Raw genomic sequence first — 22,031 nt, 5'->3', positions numbered from 1 at the left:
CTACTGTAGAGTCAGCTCTCTTTAAAAGATCTCACTCGCAAATCTGGCACAAGCTATATGACCCCTGGATCACACACTGAGAACTGGAGAAATCCTCAGACAATGTGTACCGGTACTCAGAAATCGCTGGTGCATTTCACAAATAATAACAATAAAATGGCAAGTAACACAATGAATTAAACATGAAATTTTCCAATAATCTTTGATTTATTTACAACTTCAAAACAAATCATCTTTTAAACAGCATAGGTTTGCATGAAACCCCTGTGAAGAGTTTGAAAGGGTTTGCTTGCTGGCATAAACCACAGCGAACATCAATATGCTGTCCTAAAAGTGATGGATATCTTCAGGAAAGGCCTCTCTCTCTCTCTATTGTGGTTATGAATAATAGATGGGATGTTTGATTGATGGCGATAGCAAGACAGACATAATGTATCTCTCAGAAGTCTGGGTGGACCTGCTTTCCCTGGAGACCACCACAATGTATCACAACACATGAATGCACAGTTACAGATTCAAAACAAGTCAGTTCCACACAACCAGTCAACAGTTACAATTCATTCATTTTCACAATCCCTCAACTTTCTTCATGGTTGAGTGTAATGATAAAACAAGTGAGTGAGATAAGTAATTAGTGAGAGGTTGATTCGGTTCATTCACTGAACGATTCGTCGGATGCACCGATGTGAACATTTTGGCCGATACGATAATTCCTTATATTTGAAAGCCGATAACCGATATAATGGCCGATAAATCAAAATAAACAATTTTGAGAGCCTGATTACAAAAGACTCACCATCCCAAGCACACAATTATAATGTTCTCATGATAATTTTATGTAGCCGATATGACAGATTTGCGCTGCACATGTTGCACTGAACTGTATTTTCCTTTTTCAAAGTGATTTCAATCATATTTCAAGCAAATCAAACCCATCACGATGAACAGTGCGCATCTGAAGTGTCTCAGCTGAAGGAAATAATACATTATTTATCGGCTTTAAGATATTGGACTAATTTTCTTATCGGGTCGATAGCGATAATATTAAAAATTATCATATATCGGCCGATACCGATATTGTGGCCGATATATTGTGCATCCCTAATTCAAACCAGTTACTCCTGATTTTTTTAGTCAATCTGAATAATTCTTTAAAAGCACCAGTCATCTTTTGGCGTGTTTGTGTGTGTGTGTGTGTGTGTGTGTGTGTGTGTGTGTGTGTGTGTGTTTAGCTTGCAGCTCGCATGGACAGGACAGTTTTATAGACAGACGTCCGTTGTCTTGTTATCTCATCACATTCAATACAGCAATCTCACATTAATTTTACTCTGGTAAAATATGATTACATTTGCCATAGCGATGGAGATTCAGAACTGCAGGAAAGACTGGCGACTGTGATAGTAACAATAATGAAAGTCTTATTCTGGCTGACAAATTTACACTGGTTTCATCAGTACATCGCTTACCCTACTACAATTATTAATATGTTATAAAAGTATTCAGATAAAGAATATACAAACGAATGTCAGATAGTCTCTAAAACCTGAATAAACCATCCCCACCCATACAGTACATGATCAGCTGTACAAGACGACCAAAGGTCTTCAGCATGCACTTGTTTTAATGGCAGTGAGCGTCGAGGTGGAACTGTGCTGGTGAACTCAGCGAACACAAGCAGCCAGCACTCACTCAGTGTCATGGGATTGACTGGCCCGGGTGACTTGTGTAAAGATCTGCTTAAGCACACAGCAGGACACTGAGACTCAGTGAGTCTCATCTGAATATTAACTGGAGAGACTGGCCTGAACAAGATTATATCTTTAAAGCCTGACCAGATTAACATTCACCATTCAAGCTTATGATATGCAGGTTGGAGTGATGCTTGGAGTGAATTCATATCCACTCCTTGTCCAAACAAGACGGTGCATATATGCACTCATAAAAATAATGGTGGCAGGTTTCATTCATTGTGTATTTAAGAACTCATAACCCCTTGTTCAGGCTCAAGTCTGGTCTATTTGCAGACGGTTCATGCGATGAGTCATAGGCTGCATTTACACTGCAGGTCTTGATGCGCAATTCCGATTTGCTGACTATATTCGACCCGCTTACATCATCTTTTAAAAGTGACCGCGATATTTGCATTTACACTATACACTGCCGAAACAACCCAATGTAGACGCTCTGACCCGGAAAATTAAGTAAAACAGTGCGATATGTCAAGTAATAAAAATAACATTCTGATTAATTTCGGGTGGATATGAAAAATCATTATTAACGTAAATATGAACTACATTCTCTCAAATATGAGCATGTTCCATTCCAGTTTCAGTTTCAAGGGAGTAAAGCCTGTTTATGCCATTAAGAAAATAAAATTCTGTCATTTTGTTTTAAAGAAATGTTAACTTAAAAGCAGCGCTCGTTCATCAGTGTATTATACCAGAGATGCGCGCATCAACCGCCACCGAGTCCGCCGTATAAGGAGATGATAATCAATTTATCCTCACGCGTTACAACACATAAGAATAATAGTAATTTGACCAATGGGTGCGGATACTTAAATCAGAGAAAATTATTGGTGCAGATGATTTGTTTTTGGCTGTGGATTCGGGTGACGTTGGAGCGCATCCGTACATCTCTAATTATCCAGTGTTTTACTTTCCGCACTATTTTCAAAGGTCAGCAAAACATTGGTCTCGTAAGGCGGAGAAAAACTCCAGTGTTGAGCCTTCGTCCTCCATCGCGTCATTAAAGTCGATCACAGTTATCTGAGTGGACGTCCCCTTTTTAATGACGTACGACTCGCATTTACTGGGGAATATCCGAACTGTCTGCTTACATGGCGCACGCAAATGCACGTATCCGATTCATATCCGATTTATTTCCACATATGAGTGAGGCCTGAAACCCATCTGAGAATATCGGAATCCATGTGCTTTTTTCCTGCTTACACGTTCGCCGGTCACATCCGATCTGTGCCACACGAGAGGAAAGAATCGGAATTGGGTCACTTGAACCATGCAGTGTAAATGGGGCCTTAGTTCTCGTTCTCTCATGTTTGCGGCTGGATCTAAAACTGTTGATCATCCACTCACCTATGTAGGCCTCGCGGGACGTGGGCACAGGAACAGCCATGCAGAAGTAGCTGTCAGACTGTTAAGAAACAAACAAGCATTAGACCGTTTCTACCAGACATACACAGATTCATTGCTGGCCATGTAGACAAAATGCATTCTTGGTGATGTTGTCATAGTAAATATCATTAAGGAAATGTCATATAATCATTTCCCATTGAATTTTAAGCAATATCTACAGTGTGTGTCTCAAATTAATTTTAGGAACAGTCTGGCCTTACAACCATATAACGTATTGCAAAATATATACTTATACCAATAATTGGCATCACATAACTTCATTACACTGTACGTTTTATTAACTAAATGGTCAAAAGTTTGAGAAATTTTAAGAATGTCTAATAATTCTTATTTACAACTATATAGTAATGTTAAAAAGTTAATATTTACCGTACATAATGCATATTTTTGTGGGACAAGATTCAGGAGAACTATATTATAAATACTGCTACTGCATAAACTGTACGTTTGTATGCATAGTATTATATAAGCTGCATTAATTGGATTCATTATTTTAGATATATAAAAAAATAATATGAATATATACACATAAATGTATAGGCCCTTCCAAAGCTTTAATTTTCTTGTTTTTCAGCCATTTTGAGGTCGGCTTGCTTGTAACACTGTAATATGATCTTTATTTGGACAAATCTTCCCAGTCTCCCGATTCAGTGCACTCAGCACCATCAGACATACAAAACACCGTAGCTTAAATCTGCAGCAATGAGCACAGCTCTATTCATTACACAGTGTGAGGAGACACGGTCCTAGCCATGCAGAAACACTGTTAGTACCACGAGATAATGAATCATCTGGAGGCCAGTAAAGATCAAACACAACATGTGCCTTCAGGGGCAATACTTGTCTGCATTTTAGGGGGAAATTGTTAATTTTATGCTTTTTTGCACTATTTTGGTCTTCTGGATTTAAAATCTTAATTATGCCTATGGCACTTAGATCATCAAAACATTTGATTTAATTAACAAAATAAGCTCGCGCAATTCACATATGAGCGCGACCGGAGACGACGGACACGCACACACGGAGAGCATCAGCTTTAGTTTCTGCACCGCTAGCTCACGCCAGACGCTGTGAGTGTGTGAGAGAAATCAGGAATGGTGAGAGAACATTGTGCTTGAAACATTTTTCATCTACGAACCAAACTTGGGTCTTCAGTCGACAAAGTTTAGGCCTAACTCCCATCTGGCTAGTGAGCTTCCCATAATGTGTACACATAAGGTCAGTAGGCAGTCTAAAGTGGACTGATCCAGGCATCTACTTGTGATCAGATCGACAGGTCTTAATGCCAGGTGTAAACAGAGCCTTCTGTACATCTATGACTCATCGGTGTCTCATAATTATTCATGAGACTGTGTGTCCTTATCTTATAAAAAAGACACTTGTTTTAATTATTCAGGCTTTTCTATGACAGATGCTTCAAAATGCAACGGCGTGAATATATATGTGTGATGCAGAGCACAAGTGCAAATGGCTGTGATTTATTTGTGCATTAAATTACAGCTGTCACATGATGTGTGTGTACTTGTGTATTTGTACAATGAGCTTACAAAATCATAATATATTTGCTCATTTTGATTCATGCAATGGTGAACGGCAGCGTTTTGTGTGGGAAGCTTGAGCTCTGTGACAGAGTAATATATCTGCCTTGATCAGAAGCCGCTGTGTTGTCGGTCCCCCCTCCCCCCTCCGCTCCACTTTTAGCATTTTTAAAACTGTGGTGAGAACTAACCAGAGATGAAATGTGCAAACAACAAAGATGTAGAGAACTCTTACCTCTGTTGGAATTACTCCGGGTATGCGAATATCGAGTGAAAAATTGTACGGATTGGACAGGACAAAAGGCTGCCTGGCCCTCGAGCAGTCATTGGGGTCTGACCAGGCATTTTCCTGAAACCTGTCAACAACAACAACAACAAAAACAACAACGTGAATGTGCTATGTGGAAGCTATTACTATTTTGAGCTTATTTGAGTCTAGACATCAATTTACTAAAACTAACAACACTTATCGATTTCTTCTGCATTGTGACATACATCCAAGTGACAGATTATTGGAAAAGAAAACATGTGTGGCGGGGCCTTGGTTCATGCATCAGTTGGGGATGTGGGAGTGTTAGTAAAAGCTGAGTGTGATCTTGCGGTCGACTGTGGAGGGGGCGGGGTTTAAGCGCACTAAACCATTGGAGAAGTCTTACACGCGTCACCAGAGACGAGTCAGTCGTTCTCACCGGAAGATGACATTTTGATGAAACATGCATGGATGAAATGTTCACAATAACAAGCATTTCGAAAACAGATTGAATGTTCGTTTCATGCTGATTTAAAGGAAATGGCTCACCTCTTGAACCTGTCCATGGGGTTTTGGATGCCGTGGCACTGAAAGAAGAGCGCAAACACGAATACGCCGCACCCCAGCATGCCCATCTCTGACTGGATGGAAGAACGATCAACAACAGAACTGAAAGTAAGCCGATGCGTTTTCCGCGTCAATCCTGCTCTGCCGCCATAAGCATCGGCAACACTGCTCCGGTTATTCTCTCCTCACGCGCTCAATCTCTTCAAAGAAGTGCCATAAAACCGTCCACCGTCTCAGTCGCCTCTACGCTGAATGAAACCAGGGCTGTCCGGATACAGTACGACCACCAAAGCAGATGAAGAAGAAGAGGAGGAGGAGACAGGCTTTCTGGAGCTCACGCCGGACAGAGCATATCACACATGCAACATCAGGCTTCTCTCACAACCTGCAAAAATAGCAGTCAAAAAATGAGGATAGATAAATAAATAAATAAAACGGCACTTTCAGAATAAAGAGCGAGATCGATTCTCACATGCTCTTCCAACATTCATGAAATATACATGCACACAGAGCCCGTCTCTGAAGAGGGAACGGGTGGAGAGAGGAGAAGTGAGAGAGCACACAATAATCTAATCACAGAGGATTCCCATAACAATACTCTGGGCTTGCTCCCTAGGAGACCGTCAGGAGTGCACAGTGAAAGGCTGCTGGAGACGTCACTTCACTGGGAATTATGTGAGGCATTTTCAATGTGTCGTGTGTTTATCCTGAGCGCACCATCACAATAAGCCCACGTTCAGTCAGTGTCAATGGGATGCAAAAACAGACGCTACACGCTAATCATGACTGATATCCTTTCTGTAATGGCAGATGTCTCAAGATGATGAGGCCTAACCAAAGAAAGATGAATAAACGGCAGAGAAAACAACCAGACGGGAAAGAACTGGAAGGCTTTCAGAAACGGGCTTACAGTCTTTCAATCTAAGCTGAACTAATCGCTGAAATAATCCTCTTGACAGACACTGTTGGAAATTAACATATTGACAGGGAGCCGTTTGGTCTTTCTGGGCCATATGATGATCAAAACATTAATGCACACCCAAATAGACAAAGCAAATTCAGATTCCTTCAAAGGATTCAGAGAAATAAATTGGCATGAAAAATGTCAATATTTTTAACCAATAAACCTCTACAAGTCATGTATTCATGGGAATTAAATGCAAAGACATTTTTTACAACAGAAATGAACCATCGCTGAACTTAAGCAGGACTGTGATGTTGTATTCCTCTAGATCTGCTGTACAGCCGGAACAAACTTTGCTGCATTGCTTTCCTGCTATCACTGTAAAGCTGCTTTGAAACTATCTGTGTTGTAAAAAATGCTATATAAACGAAGGAGACTTGACGTGACATTAAATTACCCAGCATTAACACTGAGTTATCAATAAAAGTAGGCAGCTGTGAAAACAAAACAATGTACATCCAAGTTCCATCAAATCCTTCTCCAAATCTAAGAAACAGCAATCGCACATCAGCATCACTTATAAGGTGATCGGACTCCATCATCCATACATGGTTCATTAACCATTATTAATAATAACCATTATTATTATTATTCTCGTCATGGTTTTACATAAACACTTTGTCAAGGAAGGCTATGGGACAATAACTGAATGGTTCATTGTGAACTTTCCCTGCTTCTGGAACATGAATGATTTCCACTGCTTTCCAAGATCTTATTTAAAGGAAGTTCAAAACAGTACGAGGTAAATCCTTTAAAAACTGATGTTGTCCGGACCAACAGCCATGTCATGTGATCTGTTTATGGCCTGGAATAGTTCTTCCATGATAAAAGGTTCATTATAGGAAAAAAAGAACACCTTTTTTTCTCAAAAAGCTTCCTCCTCGCCCCAAAAGGCTTAAGCAAACATATTAGTAATGTCTTGTTTTCTGATTAATATTTCACTTTAATACGCAGAATTTGAGTGCTCATCATCCCGCTAACCAGTGTTGGGTGTAACTAATTACTAAGTAATTAGTTACTGTACTTTAATTACTTTTCCTCTAAAAAGTAAAGTAAGGGATTACTCTTAATTTTTCTGTAATTTAATTACAGTTACTTCTAATGTAATTGAGCTAAATACTGTGTATAGATCAATCCGATCTCACTGCAATTTGTATGCATTTTATGAGGTGGCTAAATCGTACGACCTCACTCGTACAAATTCGTACGAAGTAGCCACCTTGTAAAATAAGTATAAAATGTCATGAGATCAGACTGGTATTAACTAGAACAATTCTATATAAAACAATAGTGGGTTTAACATCAATTTATTGTCTGATGTTAAAAAGTATATGTTTATTATTTAACCTTCTCCCTTTAAATTTTTTGGTCAGTTTAAGGATAATTCATGCAATTTTATAGAATTTATTTGGAAGAATTAAAACCGTTTCATGTCTATCCTTGTATTATTCAGATGGTTGAGGTTGATATGGGATTTAGAAAGTAATTAAAAGTAATTAAATACTTTTTAGAGTGAGTAATTAGTACAGTAATCTAATTACACTGTTGAAGAGGTAATTAGTAACTAGTAATTAATTACTTTTTTAGAGTAACTTACCCAACACTGCCGCTAACCTTCTTCACTGAAGTCTTGATGAAACACCGGCCTCATTAATTACTCTCTGTGCTCATTTTGATTTCATGAGGTTCCCAGTTGTCCTTTGTCTTTCCAGTGTTTATTCCAGTTGTCTGTGAACTATGCCAGACGGTATTTGGTGATATTTGTGAAATAGACTATATTATTTAAAATGGACTATAAATTTGAAATATCTCTCATTATTACACAGGACTGAAAAAGGTTTTTTTTTTAAGGCAAAACTCGGCCCTTCTCTTCTTACTTTAAGTATTATAATAAGTGGGAAATGGTCACTCGAACTCTTCATCAAGCTACTATACATTATTTAAGCCTATTATATTTAAGCTCCTGATATAGTAACTGTATCAGTGTTGTGAGAAAGGAGAAAAAGGTCAGCATAACAATACATTAGCATTGAAGCCGTCACAGACTGACCCCATCTTCCATTTTATAATATTTTTTAAAAAGCGCATGATCTATTGTGCGTTCACTAGGTATGAATCATCTCACACGCGCAAGTCTGCACGTCATCCGTACCTGTTATGAAATGCAAAACTTGCAGCCGACAATCTCACATAACTGAAAAGATGCCACTGTAATCCAGGGAAACGTCTACTTTTCATCAGCCCGTGATGCTTTTCACTGTAAGAGAAATCTGACCCAATCATTCTTTGATGAGGATGGATTATGGATGGTGGGAGACAAGCACCACTCTGGGAAACACACATCTAATGATCCCTGCACCTTCTCAAACATACGCCATTGATCATCCAGCAAACATCATCAACCTGCCAGACGGCACGCAATAAATCCACTCACAGCACGAAGCCTTCTCTCTGCATTAAACACACCGTAACACAGCGAACGAGAGAGTCTGTGAGAAGGAGAAAGACAAAAATTCATAACAGACTGCCTACCTCACTCGCTCGTCACATGGAGATCTGAAGCGCGACTGAAAACGAGAGAACTGGAGAAAAGCGAGGGACGTCTGCCTGACTCATTCATAGAGAGAGAGAGAGAGAGACAGTCTAGCATGCTGGTTGACATCATCATCATCATCATCACACCCAAGACCAGAGGAGGTAACTATGGTAACCGCTGCACGCCCACAGGATTCACCATCAGTTACCATAGTTACCGTCCCCATGAGTCTCTCTCTCTCTCTCTCTCCACATTGATCCATCAGTGTTAAAGCCGCTCGCTCGCTCTCATACGCAGCAACACACCGTGAAAACAGTGGCTACGCCCATGCAGTCAGTGTCGGAGACTAACAACTGTGAGAAACAAAACTATAATGCTCGATTACATGCGCAAAAACAATATTATTTAGCTAAAATCTAAATATATAAATAGCGTAATGTTGGGAGAGTGACTCTGACCGCATCATTGACGACGCTTCACAGGGGTGGGCGGTTGCCGAGCTCTTTGACGCAGTGTCCGTTGCCATGGTAACAGCCGCTTCTCAGGTGGACCTCTTCTCTGAGCTCATGGGTAATGTAGTTCTTCATGGGGAATTTGGTTAATTGTTTTCTTTAATAAAGTTAAAATCACTCTGACTTATGGCATTTAAGCATTAATCCCATTAATCATCACTCACTTTCAGAACTCAAGGTGGGTCTGTGTTGATACAATTCAATTTGCAAGAGCTTTATTTTAAAGATCATGTATTTAAATTCAAGAGCAATCCAGAATTACAGTCTTGTATTACAGTGTTTGTTGTGTCTGAATCTCCTAAAATCCCAGATATATAATTTCTTTACTGTAAAACATCCAATAAATCAAGAGAAACATGTTTGTAACTAATGAAATGTTTGATGTTCATTAAGTCACAGAAAATAAATAATTTAAATGGCATGGCTTAAAGGGTCATGAAACACTTAATTTGGGGACTTTTGTGCAATTTTCATCTTCCGTGTTTACAAATATGGTCACACTTCAGATTAGGGTCCAATTCTCACTATTAACTAACTATTAACTAACTTTTAACTGACTTTTGTCTCAATAAACTCCTAATAACTGCTTATTAAATAGTTAGTAAGGTAGTTGTTAAGTTTAGGTATTGGGTGGACTAAGGGATGTAGATGGTCATGCAGAATAAGGCATTAATATGTCATTATAAGTAATAAACAGACAATATCATAGTAATATTCATGCTAATAGTGAGAATTTGACCCTAAACTAAAGTGTTACCAAACGTTTAGATAGTGTCAACAACATCAAAGGATGAGACACAGCATGTGGCGCTTCATGTGACAAACACTTTATACTGAGAGTGATCAGAGATTAGTTGAGAGACGTGACTCTGGGATGTCGCAAGGCTTTCTCTGCAGGCATTGTTTCAGTAGCAGCATTAAAGTCAAGTCAAGTCATCTTCATTTATATAGCGCTTTTAACAATGTAGATTGTTTTAAAGCGGCCTTACAGTAATAAAAAGTGCCCCTATTGTGCTTTTCGGATATTACCTTTCATGTAGTGTGTAATATCGCTTTGTAAATGTCAAAGACCAAAGTGCAGATAAATGGAGTTATTGTCTCCTAAAAAATAGGAAAGATTCTGAACTGCCTGAAACGAGTCGACAATAATTCCAGTCGCACTTCCTGTTCGTAACAAATTTGCATAATACCAGCTTATGGCCTTCATTTCAAACAACACCTACTTTGAACCTCAAACACTGTATCTGCAAGCTGAGACTGGAAGAGTTTGGCTCATGTTATTCATGTCTTAAAGGGTCAAGAAGCATAAAAGTCGAATAAACGTTAGTCGATCAAGATTTTATTAGTCGGTTAGTCGCAGAAAAAATCTCCACAGGAATTGGCAAAATTGGCGTCTGTGACGGTCAGATCATTAACGGCGGGTTCTTGTGGGAATTACAGTATGTCGGGCAGTAAATCGACCGTTTCGCTAGATAAGACCCTTATTTCTCGACTGGGATCGTGTCGAGACTTTGAAGCTGCATTGAGACGGACATTTGAACCTTCTTTGAACATTGGGATAGATGGTTGCCATTGAAGTCCATTCTGTGTCGAAAAATCCTGGAATGCTTTCATGCGGATTACATAAGCAGAGAGTATTTGTAGATATTTTAAGAAACCCTGCTCCAGGGTTAGCACTGCTTTTTACCCGGGGTTATGAAACCCTGCTCCAGGGTTAGCACTGCTTTTTACCCGGGGTTATGAAACCCTGCTTCAGGGTTAGCACTGCTTTTTACCCGGGGTTATGAAACCCTGCTCCAGGGTTAGCATTGCTTTTTACCCGGGGTTAATGAAACCCTGCTCCAGGGTTAGCACAGCTTTTTACCCAGGGTTATGAAACCCTGCTCCAGGGTTAGCACAGCTTTTTACCCGGGGTTATGAAACCCTGCTCCAGGGTTAGCACAGCTTTTTACCCAGGGTTATGAAACCCTGCTCCAGGGTTAGCACTGCTTTTTACCCGGGGTTATGAAACCCTGCTCCAGGGTTAGCACTGCTTTTTACCCGGGGTTATGAAACCCTGCTCCAGGATTAGCACAGCTTTTTACCCGGGGTTATGAAACCCTGCTCCAGGGTTAGCACTGCTTTTTACCCGGGGTTATAAAACCCTGCTCCAGGGTTAGCACAGCTTTTTACCCGGGGTTATGAAACCCTGCTCCAGGGTTAACACAGCTTTTTACCCGGGGTTATGAAACCCTGCTCCAGGGTTAGCACAGCTTTTTACCCGGGGTTATGAAACCCTGCTCCAGGGTTAGCACAGCTTTTTACCCGGGGTTATGAAACCCTGCTCCAGGGTTAGCACAGCTTTTTACCCGGGGTTATGAAACCCTGCTCCAGGGTTAGCACAGCTTTTGCGGTGTTAACTCCGCATTGCGTTGCGAAACTTGTAGTGTGAAACGATGCAGTGTAAGAATGTTACAACTAGATGCTTAGCAACCGACAACCAATCATGTGCCTTATATTCACGCAATTTGAGCAGTCAAGGAAACACAGCGCGATGTAAACAGTCGTTTCTGCGAATAGCCTAAAAGTAAAAATGTCAAACGGCGATGGAAAATGCGACAATTGGAGTGAAGAGACCGTATCGTTCTTACCTTTATAGTTTGATAGTTTCTTTCACTCAGAAAAAAACTTGATATTACAGTCAGCAATGTGTAATTTGAGGACGTGTAACGCTAGAGTCCATGTAAACAGGTCACGTGCTGCGTCTGTCCAATCAGTGACACTGACAGACACGGTTTTAATTATTCTTATTTCTTTTGATTATTTTAATTTCTTCTATGTAAAGCACTTTGAATTACCACTGCTTAGCTTTGCATTTACTGAATGAGCACTGTGCCACTGTTCGTCCGACTGTTTGCACCGTATTTTATTTTCTAAACTGTTTTAATTATTCTTATTTCTTTTATTATCTATGTAATTATTTTTATTTTTATTTCTTCTATGTAAAGCACTTTGAATTACCACTGTGTATGAAATGTGCTATATAAATAAACTTGCCTTGCCTTGCCTTGACATTGCACATATGCAAAAAAGGACGTAAACACAGGATTTAGGAACAGCCGTGTGAAACAGCAGTTTATGAATACCCAGGATTAACTGCTAATCCTGTGTAAATTATGAGCAGTGTGAAACGTGAACAAAGATAACCCAGGATTCCCTTTAACCCAGGATTTAAAATGACCCAGGGTTAACTATTTCAAGTGTGAAAAGCCCTTTTGTGTGGTCACAGAAACTCTGAGTTTCATACTCCAGGTTGACTGGACTTGCGGCAGGTTTTGAGACCTGCATACCTCGAGTGAGCAAGCTTTGGGTTAATCAACCGAGAGTTCATGGTATTCGTGATGGTAAATTAACCTCGCTTTCTAGACCCCCCCCCTCCCCCCCTCCTCTCTCTCTCTCTCTCTCTCTCTCTCTCTTTCTCTAAGACTTCACTGTTCATGCAACAATATTTTCATGTTGGTTTGTTTTTAAAAGGGAACACAAAGTAACAGCACGAAAGAGGCTATATATTGATACAAAAATCTTAACAGCTACAATCAGCGAGACATTTTTTGTGTAACACCAGCTACAACCTGTGTGATTTCTGCAATCGTATAAGGTCATTACAAATCACACTGTACGACATGGATCTAATAAACTAGGGTACGACATGCATGTAGACTGTACGATGATGACACCTATTGAATCATAGGCTACGACACAAGTTAGTATAGAAGAATAAACAGTCATCACGCATGAGCTAGTGGTGAACAAATGGAGCAAGATGAATTGTGCTTTGGCAAATGTGGTTATGTTCGCTGAGAAAAAGAGGAAGTGAAAGAGGAGAATATGAATGTGATTATCGCAGGCTATCTGTGGTCGCGAGACCGTGACAACAGCCGTCTTTAAACCTCTCTCGCTGTACAACACAGGACTGCTGTTGAGGAGCCATGAGCAAAGAAATCAACACGATCGGTCATCTTTAGTCTGGGACAACAGCACAAAATCACACAGTGTGTACCGGGCATAAGGTATGTATAACACCTTCTCACTTTAAAGCAGTGTTAAAGCAGTTTTTAGTAAGTAAAACACTTACTAATCAAACATACCTGATTTAACTCATCAGCTCATTAGTAGAGACCACAAGACCTGGGCTGCGATCCAGTCCAAAATGGTCATGCCCTTCACTCGCCAACTTCCCTCCGCCTCGTTCACTCAGATGTACGTCATTGCTTGCGTTGCACGAGTGCCACTACTGGCGGACACTGCACTGGCCTGACCTGGAACGGCCTAAGCCCTTGATCACTTGGAGTCAGCGATGGAGTTGATTTATTATTTTTTTTAAATCCCCTTTAAGAATTTGTTTAATGCAGCATCCAAAATGTATATAGTTGTGCTTGGGTTGTTTTAAATGTAAAAAATTATAATTGCTATATCATCAAGTTGTTTGTTGTGCGAGATCTGTGGTGAAGTCACAGTCATACTGCATTGTGGGACATATAGGTGCCTGAAGTGTAAATATGAAGTAGACGCGTTACCTCGGTCAAAATCTAGGGAACGAGGGTCTGTCCATATAAACTTCCCTCGTCCACTTCACGAAGTGGAACGCACTTCAAAATGGCGGCAGGGATTCCCCGAGGGGAAGTGCTTAGGGGAGTTTGCAAGTGCGTGTCTGTGGACTGGAACACAGCCCTGAAGTGGAAGGGAAACACCCAATATCAGTGGTTTTCCATCCTGGTCCTGGGATCCACACATTTTGTCTATCTCTCTTATACCCCTTTTCCACCAACAAGAACCGGGTGCTGGTTCAGAGCCAGAGCCAGAGCTGGTTCAGAGTTGGTTCGACTGACGAGCTTACTAAGAACCGGTTTGCCTTTCCACCGGCTAGAGAGCCACAACAGAGCCAGATCTTACGTCACTGCAATACGTCTCATGTTGCCCAGCAACCGCTAGTGCGGTAGCGCCAAACACAAACACGCCAGGCTTGTTCGAGATGCATCGGCTTCTTGCAGATGCCATCAAAGCACTGCGATAGCGATCTAAAAGCACAAGGAGTCCTATGCTCTCCAAACACTACCGCAGCTCCGATCGGTCCTCGCCGCTCCGATCGGTCCTCGCCGCTCCGATGCATCTCGAACAAGCCATCAACAATAACGGACGTTGCAATACTATGGATGCTCATGGGATTGCAAAAATACATCGGAATCCAACGCGTTCGTGCAGCTCGCCGTAACTTACATAGACGGATATTATAATCGAGCTGCTATTAGCTCGACTAGCTGCTATTTAAAAATGGCGGTCACAAGTTTCTATTCGTCTTGTTGGTCACGGTAACCCCGCCCCCAGCCCCTGACGCAAGCGGTTCTTACTTGGCTCCGTTCTAGACCCTGCAATGATTTGGTGCTACTTAAGAACCAGTTTTACTGGTTCGGAGCTGGTGCTTTGGCGGTGGAAAAACAAAGAACCGATTTGAAACTAGGCTCTGGCTCCGAACCAGCACCAGCTCTGCCTTGGTGGAAAAGGGGTATTATTTAAAGGGATAGTTCACTTTGAAATTAAATGTTGGTATGTTTTATCTTACCTGAAGAGCATCCAAGATGTAGGTGTCTTTGTCTCCGCAGTAGTTTAAATTTTGATATTTGTAGGTCAAACCGTTCTTGTCTGTCAGTCATATAATGCAGGTCTATAGGCACTGTCTCCAAAAGCATGCAGAGAAAAGTCCAAATTAAAAAACTCCCCATCGTAAGTGCACATTGATGGCCTAAGACACGAAACAAGCGGTTTGTGGGATAAAACGAACAGTATTTATATCGTTTTTATCTCTTTTACACAACCACGTCCAGCTGATCTGTTTACTTAGTGTAGGAGCCATATAATGGGAAAGTCATGAGACCAAATGATAATGGGTGTGTCATTAATTAAGTGGGGTTAAAACACCTGTTGTGTGTGTGTGTTTGGATGGAAGAATGGGGGTGAGTGCTGGAGCACATATTTTGTTGACGGTGCAAACCTGAACAAAATAAAACAACATGCAAGCTTCAAAGAAAAACGAGTCACAGAAGTTATTCCTCCACTCAGCTCCTTAGCGGTCTATAGATTGTTTTTATGTGCCGCTATACGTAGTCTGCACAAGCGCCGGAAGTGATCGCGCGAGCTTATGTAAATGTATTTTTTTACATCGGTTTAAACATCCCGGATAAGCCATTAGTACCATTTCTATTAGCCGTCCTACCTACAATCTCTGTTCTGTGCATAGGTTCTGGTGTAAACAATGAGTGACGTACAGATCGAGAGAGAGATCACTTCCGGAGCCTTCCGGCGCTCTGCGGCGCTTGCGCAGACTAAGTAAACAGATCAGATGGACGTGGTTGTGTAAAAGAGATAAAACTATATAAATACTGTTGGTTTTATCACACAAACTGCTTGTTTCGTGTCTTAGGCCATCAATGTGCACTTACGATGGGGAATTTTTTAATTTGGACTTTTCTCTGCATGCTTTTGGAGACAGTGCCTATATACTGCATTATATGACTGACAGACAAGAACGGTTTGACCTAAAAATATCAAAATGTAAACTACTGCGGAGACAAAGACACCTACATCTTGGATGCACTTCAGGTAAGATAAAACATACCAACATTTAATTTCAAAGTGAACTAGGCCTATCCCTTTAACACACCTGACTCATCAGGTGAGAGCTCCAACTGAACTGAAGGTAGGCCAGGGACAGTTGTAACACTTTTAGCCATTTTTAGCAATACATTAAAAACCATTTATACTGGAATAACCAATTTATTATATTATAAATTTCAATCTGCTGAAACAATCTATTTAAGTGGTTTTATGAAATATGTACAGGTTGCAAAATTGATTTTAATACAGTCGCTCCACGGTTACGTGTCTAAAATATACATAATGAATCAATCATATACGCAAAATATTATTTATCAATCATGTTATTGTGACTATTAATTTCATGTTTTTAAGTAATGATTACCTTTTTTTCATACTACATGACAAAAAAAGAGGTGCAACCGTCAAATTATAATGCAAGAAAATTATTTAATGGGTAGAACACCTCAAAAAAGTTTACATTTAAACTTTTACATTTAATTTGCAATGCACAGTGCTCATTTTACTTTTAATTAGCAAATTAAAGGGAATTTTTATTTTTTTTGCTTGATTAGTTTTTAAAATATAGGCCTAAATGACACTTGGTTGGTGATACTGGGACAGTCCCAGTAACACCAACCATGTTTTCATCTCATGTGAGCTAGCTTGACTGCAAGTTTGACACTTCTTAGCCATTTTTATTTTTAGCTTACAAAAACAGTGATTCTAAATAATAATTGTTTGAATTCATAGACATTTGATCTTATAACAGTATCCAAAAAAGTACATCAGAAAGAAAATACTTTTTTTTTTACTCAAAAACAACCTTTTGTAGATAACTCCGTCAGGAAGTTTCAAATGTGGCTCCCTTTTTGGCAAGAATGGAGGGAAACTAACTAAGCATGAGCACAGTGAGTGTCATCACTCTAGGTTGTTTCTGATGGGAGGAATTCAAGGTGTTACAACCGTCCCTGGTCTACCCTACGTTTACATAACGTATTAAAAATGGATTAAAGTTTACAATTTGTTTTACAAAGCACATATGGATGACCATGACCATGAAATTGTCCAGCTATGACTTCTTGTTTCACAGAAGTATAAATAAGAGGAAACACAAAGGCCAAATTCCCAGAATCATCCATCACAATGAGGAAAACCAAAGTATATATTTCTGATGTGCAGCAGTTGAGCTTCACAAAATAGAAAGTGGCAGTAAGGAAAGCTAAAGCATTGAAAATCCCCATATCCATCATCAGGGCTAGAACTAAAAAGTTCCAACTAAAGATGTTATGAATCTTCCTGAGGATGTGTCTATATTTTCTTAAAGTCTTGGGGTCAGAAAGCCTAAAAAAACACCACCATCTCCATATACTTATTTGAACAATCTGTACGCATCCAAGAACACAACCCAGCAAATCCATATCCATATTCATATTCATATTCAGCTGTCAGACAAGGGACTGCATTCTGTGGTCAGAAAAGAGCTTGATGGGAGAGCAAACCCACCAGACGGGTTTGGGTCACACGGGGATAAAAAAGTACTCCATTCCCACAGTTAAATACACTGCTATATAACATACTTCTGACCTCTTAAATCCAACAAACAGTTAATCCAAAAATAATAAATGACACAATATATCACAACCCAATATCGATGACAAAAGGCAAGACAAATAATGAAATATCAGTTTCACGCCGTTTTTAACATAAGCGTGGACGATGTACAACAATGTTTTTTCTTTTTTCTTTAATGACGATCATTTATATTTAATTAAAACCTTAATAAACATGTATAGCAACAGATGTTTTATCTGTAGTCACATCTAACGTTATAGCTCTCATTTAATAAAAGCTCGGTTTTAATACACAAGTAAAGTCTTCAAATTAAAGTACAATTTCGTAACAGCTCTAATAAGCAAGTTATTAAATCTTACATACTCAGTTTTCAGTATGAAATCCGAAAGTATGCTGTAAATGGCTAGGTTGCTTTGCTAACCGATGACGTCGTGTGAAGTTCAGTGAACTTCAGTGATCGGCTCAAAAGCGGAGAAAACACTCATATGATGAAACGACAGGCTCGAGAAAGACGTAAAAGGAACATAGGATGTGTATATACTCTGTTCATAAACATGGCGGTTATTTACCTTCATTTTCTGTTCTTGTTGTCATGTTCAGTGTTCAGTCAGACCAGTGTAATCGATACCTGAGCTCATGAGTGAGAAAACCACGTGATAGTGTTTGGAGAGTGACATTAAACTACTAGACTAAGCTAACTGTGCGTTCACACGATACACGTTCAAATGATAGAAAAGACATAATCTGTGTTAGCAATTCGCGTCTAAACGCGTCTTTACATTATATATAGTGAAGTGCAGCGCGACAGAAGTGTAGCACGGACAAGTGGATCACCGCCGTGAGTAATCATTTTAAAATAAAATTGACTAATTGAAAAATTGAACAAACTTTTTTTTTTTTTTTACTTACAACTTTAAAGATATGTTAATCCTCCAAAAAAACATATTTTCCCACCTCAGGCACAAAATCCTTAATAATATTATCCTTTTTATTCAGGCAAGGGAGTCTTTCTTGTACCACCCCGTCACGGACAATATGAATGCCAGTAGAGTAGTAAAAAAATATATTTATGCACGCAGTGATCCCTCTTTATAGCAGCAATCCATCTCTGACGACGCTCAGGGTTTTTGGGGATATTGTAAAACGTTAATTTCTCATTTCTTTGAGATTTGCTGTTATCGCAGCTTACAGCAGATAGACCATAGATATTATATAGAGACTAGATGCCCTATTGGCCGCTGGGCACCGAGAAATGAGATACCCCTCGCTGCAGCCTGTAGCACGATGACGTAGTTGGATGGTCCAATACGTAGTGGATGGAGGTGTGTTTTGGTGACGCATGCGCAGTAACGATCTCTGGGTTATAATCGTACTATCTATGGTTATAATTCGCCTGCGCTGGTAAAGGTGACATGTTTGCTCAATATTGTATTGAGATGATGTTCTAATCTAACCTGTGTAGTAGTAGTAGTACAGTTTAATAGTAAGTAATTGTTGATGAATAAGTAATTACATAAATGGGAAAGTTATCCGAGTTTCTCTCTACAAAATAGTTAATTTTACAACATTTCAATCACATGATTTTAAACATACATTTGATAGATTAATAGCATGTCCTCACTGCAAGTTTTTTTTTTAATGCGTGTATATAGAACATTTTAAAATAAAGCCTTTTTAATTTTCATTATCAACCCAGTATAAACCTGTCATAATTAAATGTTGCGGGGATATTGCGGGGTTGTTATTATTAGCCATTTTATTTTATTCAGGTCATATTTGCTGTTGAGTGGAAGCAAAAATTAGTCAATAATCTAATTGTCTCTGTAATTTTAAAGGTACAATACAATAAGGTCTGTAAACATCTTACAAAGTAGGCTACACATCCAAGGGAAAATGCAAAAATAATAACAGCATCAAGAAAATAAATCTTGTCAGATGTCAAAAAAAAAAGTGCTTAATGATATTTTGCCTGGTAAGAGTTTTTAATGGCTATTCGTTTTTCCAGTGATCTGTACATAAGGTTCTTGCTGTTCAGTGTCTGCAAGACACGGAAGCTTGTTTTCGCCACGGAGTGAGAAATAAAAAAGGTAATTGCGATTTTTATCTCACTATTCTGACTTTTTATCTAAGAATTGCGTGATATAAAGTCGCAATTGTGTGTTATTAAGTCAGAATTGCGTAATATAAAGTCGCAATTGCGTGTTATTAAGTCATAATTATGAGATATAAACTCGCAATTGCGAGAAATATAGCTTGAAATTCAGACTTTTTTTCTCAGAATTGCATGTTTATATCTCGCTATTCTGACTTTATAATACGCAATTGGGAGATAGTCAGAATGGCATGATATAAAGTCGCAATTGCGTGTAAGTCAGAATTGTGAGATGTGAGATATTAAACTAGCCTACTGAGGTAAAAAATAATAATATTTTTGAATAATATTTATTTGACTTTATAACTCGCAATTGCGAGTTTATATACACAATTCTGAGAAAATATGTCAGAATTGTGAGATATAATCTCGCAATTATGTGTTATAAATTCAGAATTGCGAGAAAAAAAGTCAGAATTCTGACTTTATAACACCCAATTCTGACTTTATATCTCGCAATTCTGACTTTATAACACGCAATTGAGACTTTATTTCACGCAATTCTGACTTTATATCTCACAATTCTGAGAAATAAAGTCAGTAGCCTATGCTAAATGTAAACTCGCAATTGTGAGATAAAAAAGTCTCAATTATTTTTTAAATGTTTTATTTTGTGGCGGAAAAGAGCTTGCATACTCAAGTGACCATTTATATATTCACTTTATTCTTCTTGGAAGATCAAAGCACGCGTGATTGTTTCCGTCACCAAAACACACCACCGCGCTTGCGCGTAACAGAGTCCACTACGTATTGGACCATCCAGCTACGTCATCGTGCTACAGGCTGCAGCGAGGACCTCTTGGGAGAAATACGGCCGCCATCTTAAACCGGTCGTACTCCTAGTTTCGTTGCTTAGCAGCAGTCAGATTCCAGAGCACTGTGGAGCATTTTCCTGTTCTAATCGGCGGACCATCGCAAATAGGGCCCGGGATTACTTTTAACAAGTAAATTTTAACATTACCGTACGTTGAGTTGTATTTTGTGAATAGAATATTACCAGATAATTGAGGAGGAGCAAGGATCTTTGATATTACTGTACTGAACTCGTAGCCAGCTAACGTTAGCTAGGCTATGTTTACTGCATCACTCGACATGGAGAGGTTGGGTAAAGTAATAATTACAAGAGCTTCTCGGTTATCAGATACAAGCATTCAACGGCCCTGTAGTATAAACATATATAAATATAGGTTATTTGTGTTTCGCATGTGATATCAGTAAGCAATGTAACGTTAATAACGTTAACGTTAAGTTACCTGTGTAATACACACATGACGGCGTCGGCGATGCGCAAATCGAGTGTGTGTGTGTGAGAGAGAGAGAGAGAGAGAGAGAGTGTGTGTGTGTGTGTGTGTGTGTGTGTCACAAATCATTATTGTTTCTTCAACTTATTAAAATATCTTACTTTACTTCAACTCTGTTTCTGCTTCTTTATCATATTTATAGTGTGTGATTTATAAAATACCTTATATCCTACATCACATATTATGATTTTGGACGTCTGGTCACTTTATATCTTATATCAGAATATTATATTACTGTTAAGCCTACTATGAATATTAAAATATGCCGAACCATGTGTCCTGGCTGTATCATAGCTACATGAATGACATTTGCAGAAAAAAAACCCCGCATGAAGATCAGTTCGGTATTCAGTGAGTTATGATTAATTAAATGCGCTGACAGCTCATTGCACCTGCCATACAGAATACACTGAGTGGAGCGGGTCTAAGATGGCGGCCCCACGGCTCGACCGCGCTAATAGGCAGTAGCGGTCGATAGGGCGTCTATCTATATGACAGAGAATGTCTAATAAGGGGAGAAGGTTCACTCCATAGACAGTATATAAACTGGACACAGCGACCCCATAGGTTTCAACGGAGAGAAATGAAGTCAATTAGAAGCACTCACTTCCTGATCGCAAGGCGAACTGCGCAGACTCAAACTGAGCTTGACGACGTAGATGTGACGTGTGCAACCTGTAGGTCTTCTAGTCGCTGTGCCGAGAGAAATCTGAGTCATTCCCTTCCGAATCTCGCAGAGACGGAGAGCGTGAGCATTAGCTGTCCATGAGCTAGCAGCGGGAGCAACTTTATCACTCTCTATGGGCTTCTCCCTTGACTTTATGCCTCCACGTCCTCCCGATTGCTTGCGA

General features: G+C 39.5%; 1 protein-coding gene across 8 annotated transcripts in view; it reads right to left on the bottom strand.

The window, feature by feature from the left end:
* The window catches only part of pam (peptidylglycine alpha-amidating monooxygenase), a 55,786-nt gene extending 37,211 nt beyond the window's left edge, over positions 1-18,575 (bottom strand). For 2 of the 8 annotated variants that reach the window (XM_079600196.1, XM_079600198.1), the window contains exons 1-4: positions 18,297-18,402; positions 5,493-5,895; positions 4,929-5,049; positions 3,096-3,153 (exon numbers count right to left, since the gene is read on the bottom strand). In XM_079600196.1, the coding sequence (XP_079456322.1) occupies positions 3,096-3,153; positions 4,929-5,049; positions 5,493-5,578 (265 nt within the window). In that variant the 5' untranslated portion in view covers positions 5,579-5,895; positions 18,297-18,402. The other 6 variants (XM_079600201.1, XM_079600200.1, XM_079600202.1 and 3 more) reach the window with 6 other exon arrangements.
* Positions 18,576-22,031: the final 3,456 nt, after the last annotated feature.

The sequence above is a fragment of the Phoxinus phoxinus genome (genome assembly GCF_949152265.1).
Source record: "Phoxinus phoxinus genome assembly, chromosome: 23".
Classification (NCBI taxonomy): domain Eukaryota; kingdom Metazoa; phylum Chordata; class Actinopteri; order Cypriniformes; family Leuciscidae; genus Phoxinus; species Phoxinus phoxinus.
The sequence above is the reverse complement of the archived record's forward strand: the minus strand, read 5'-3'. Positions and strand labels throughout refer to the sequence as shown.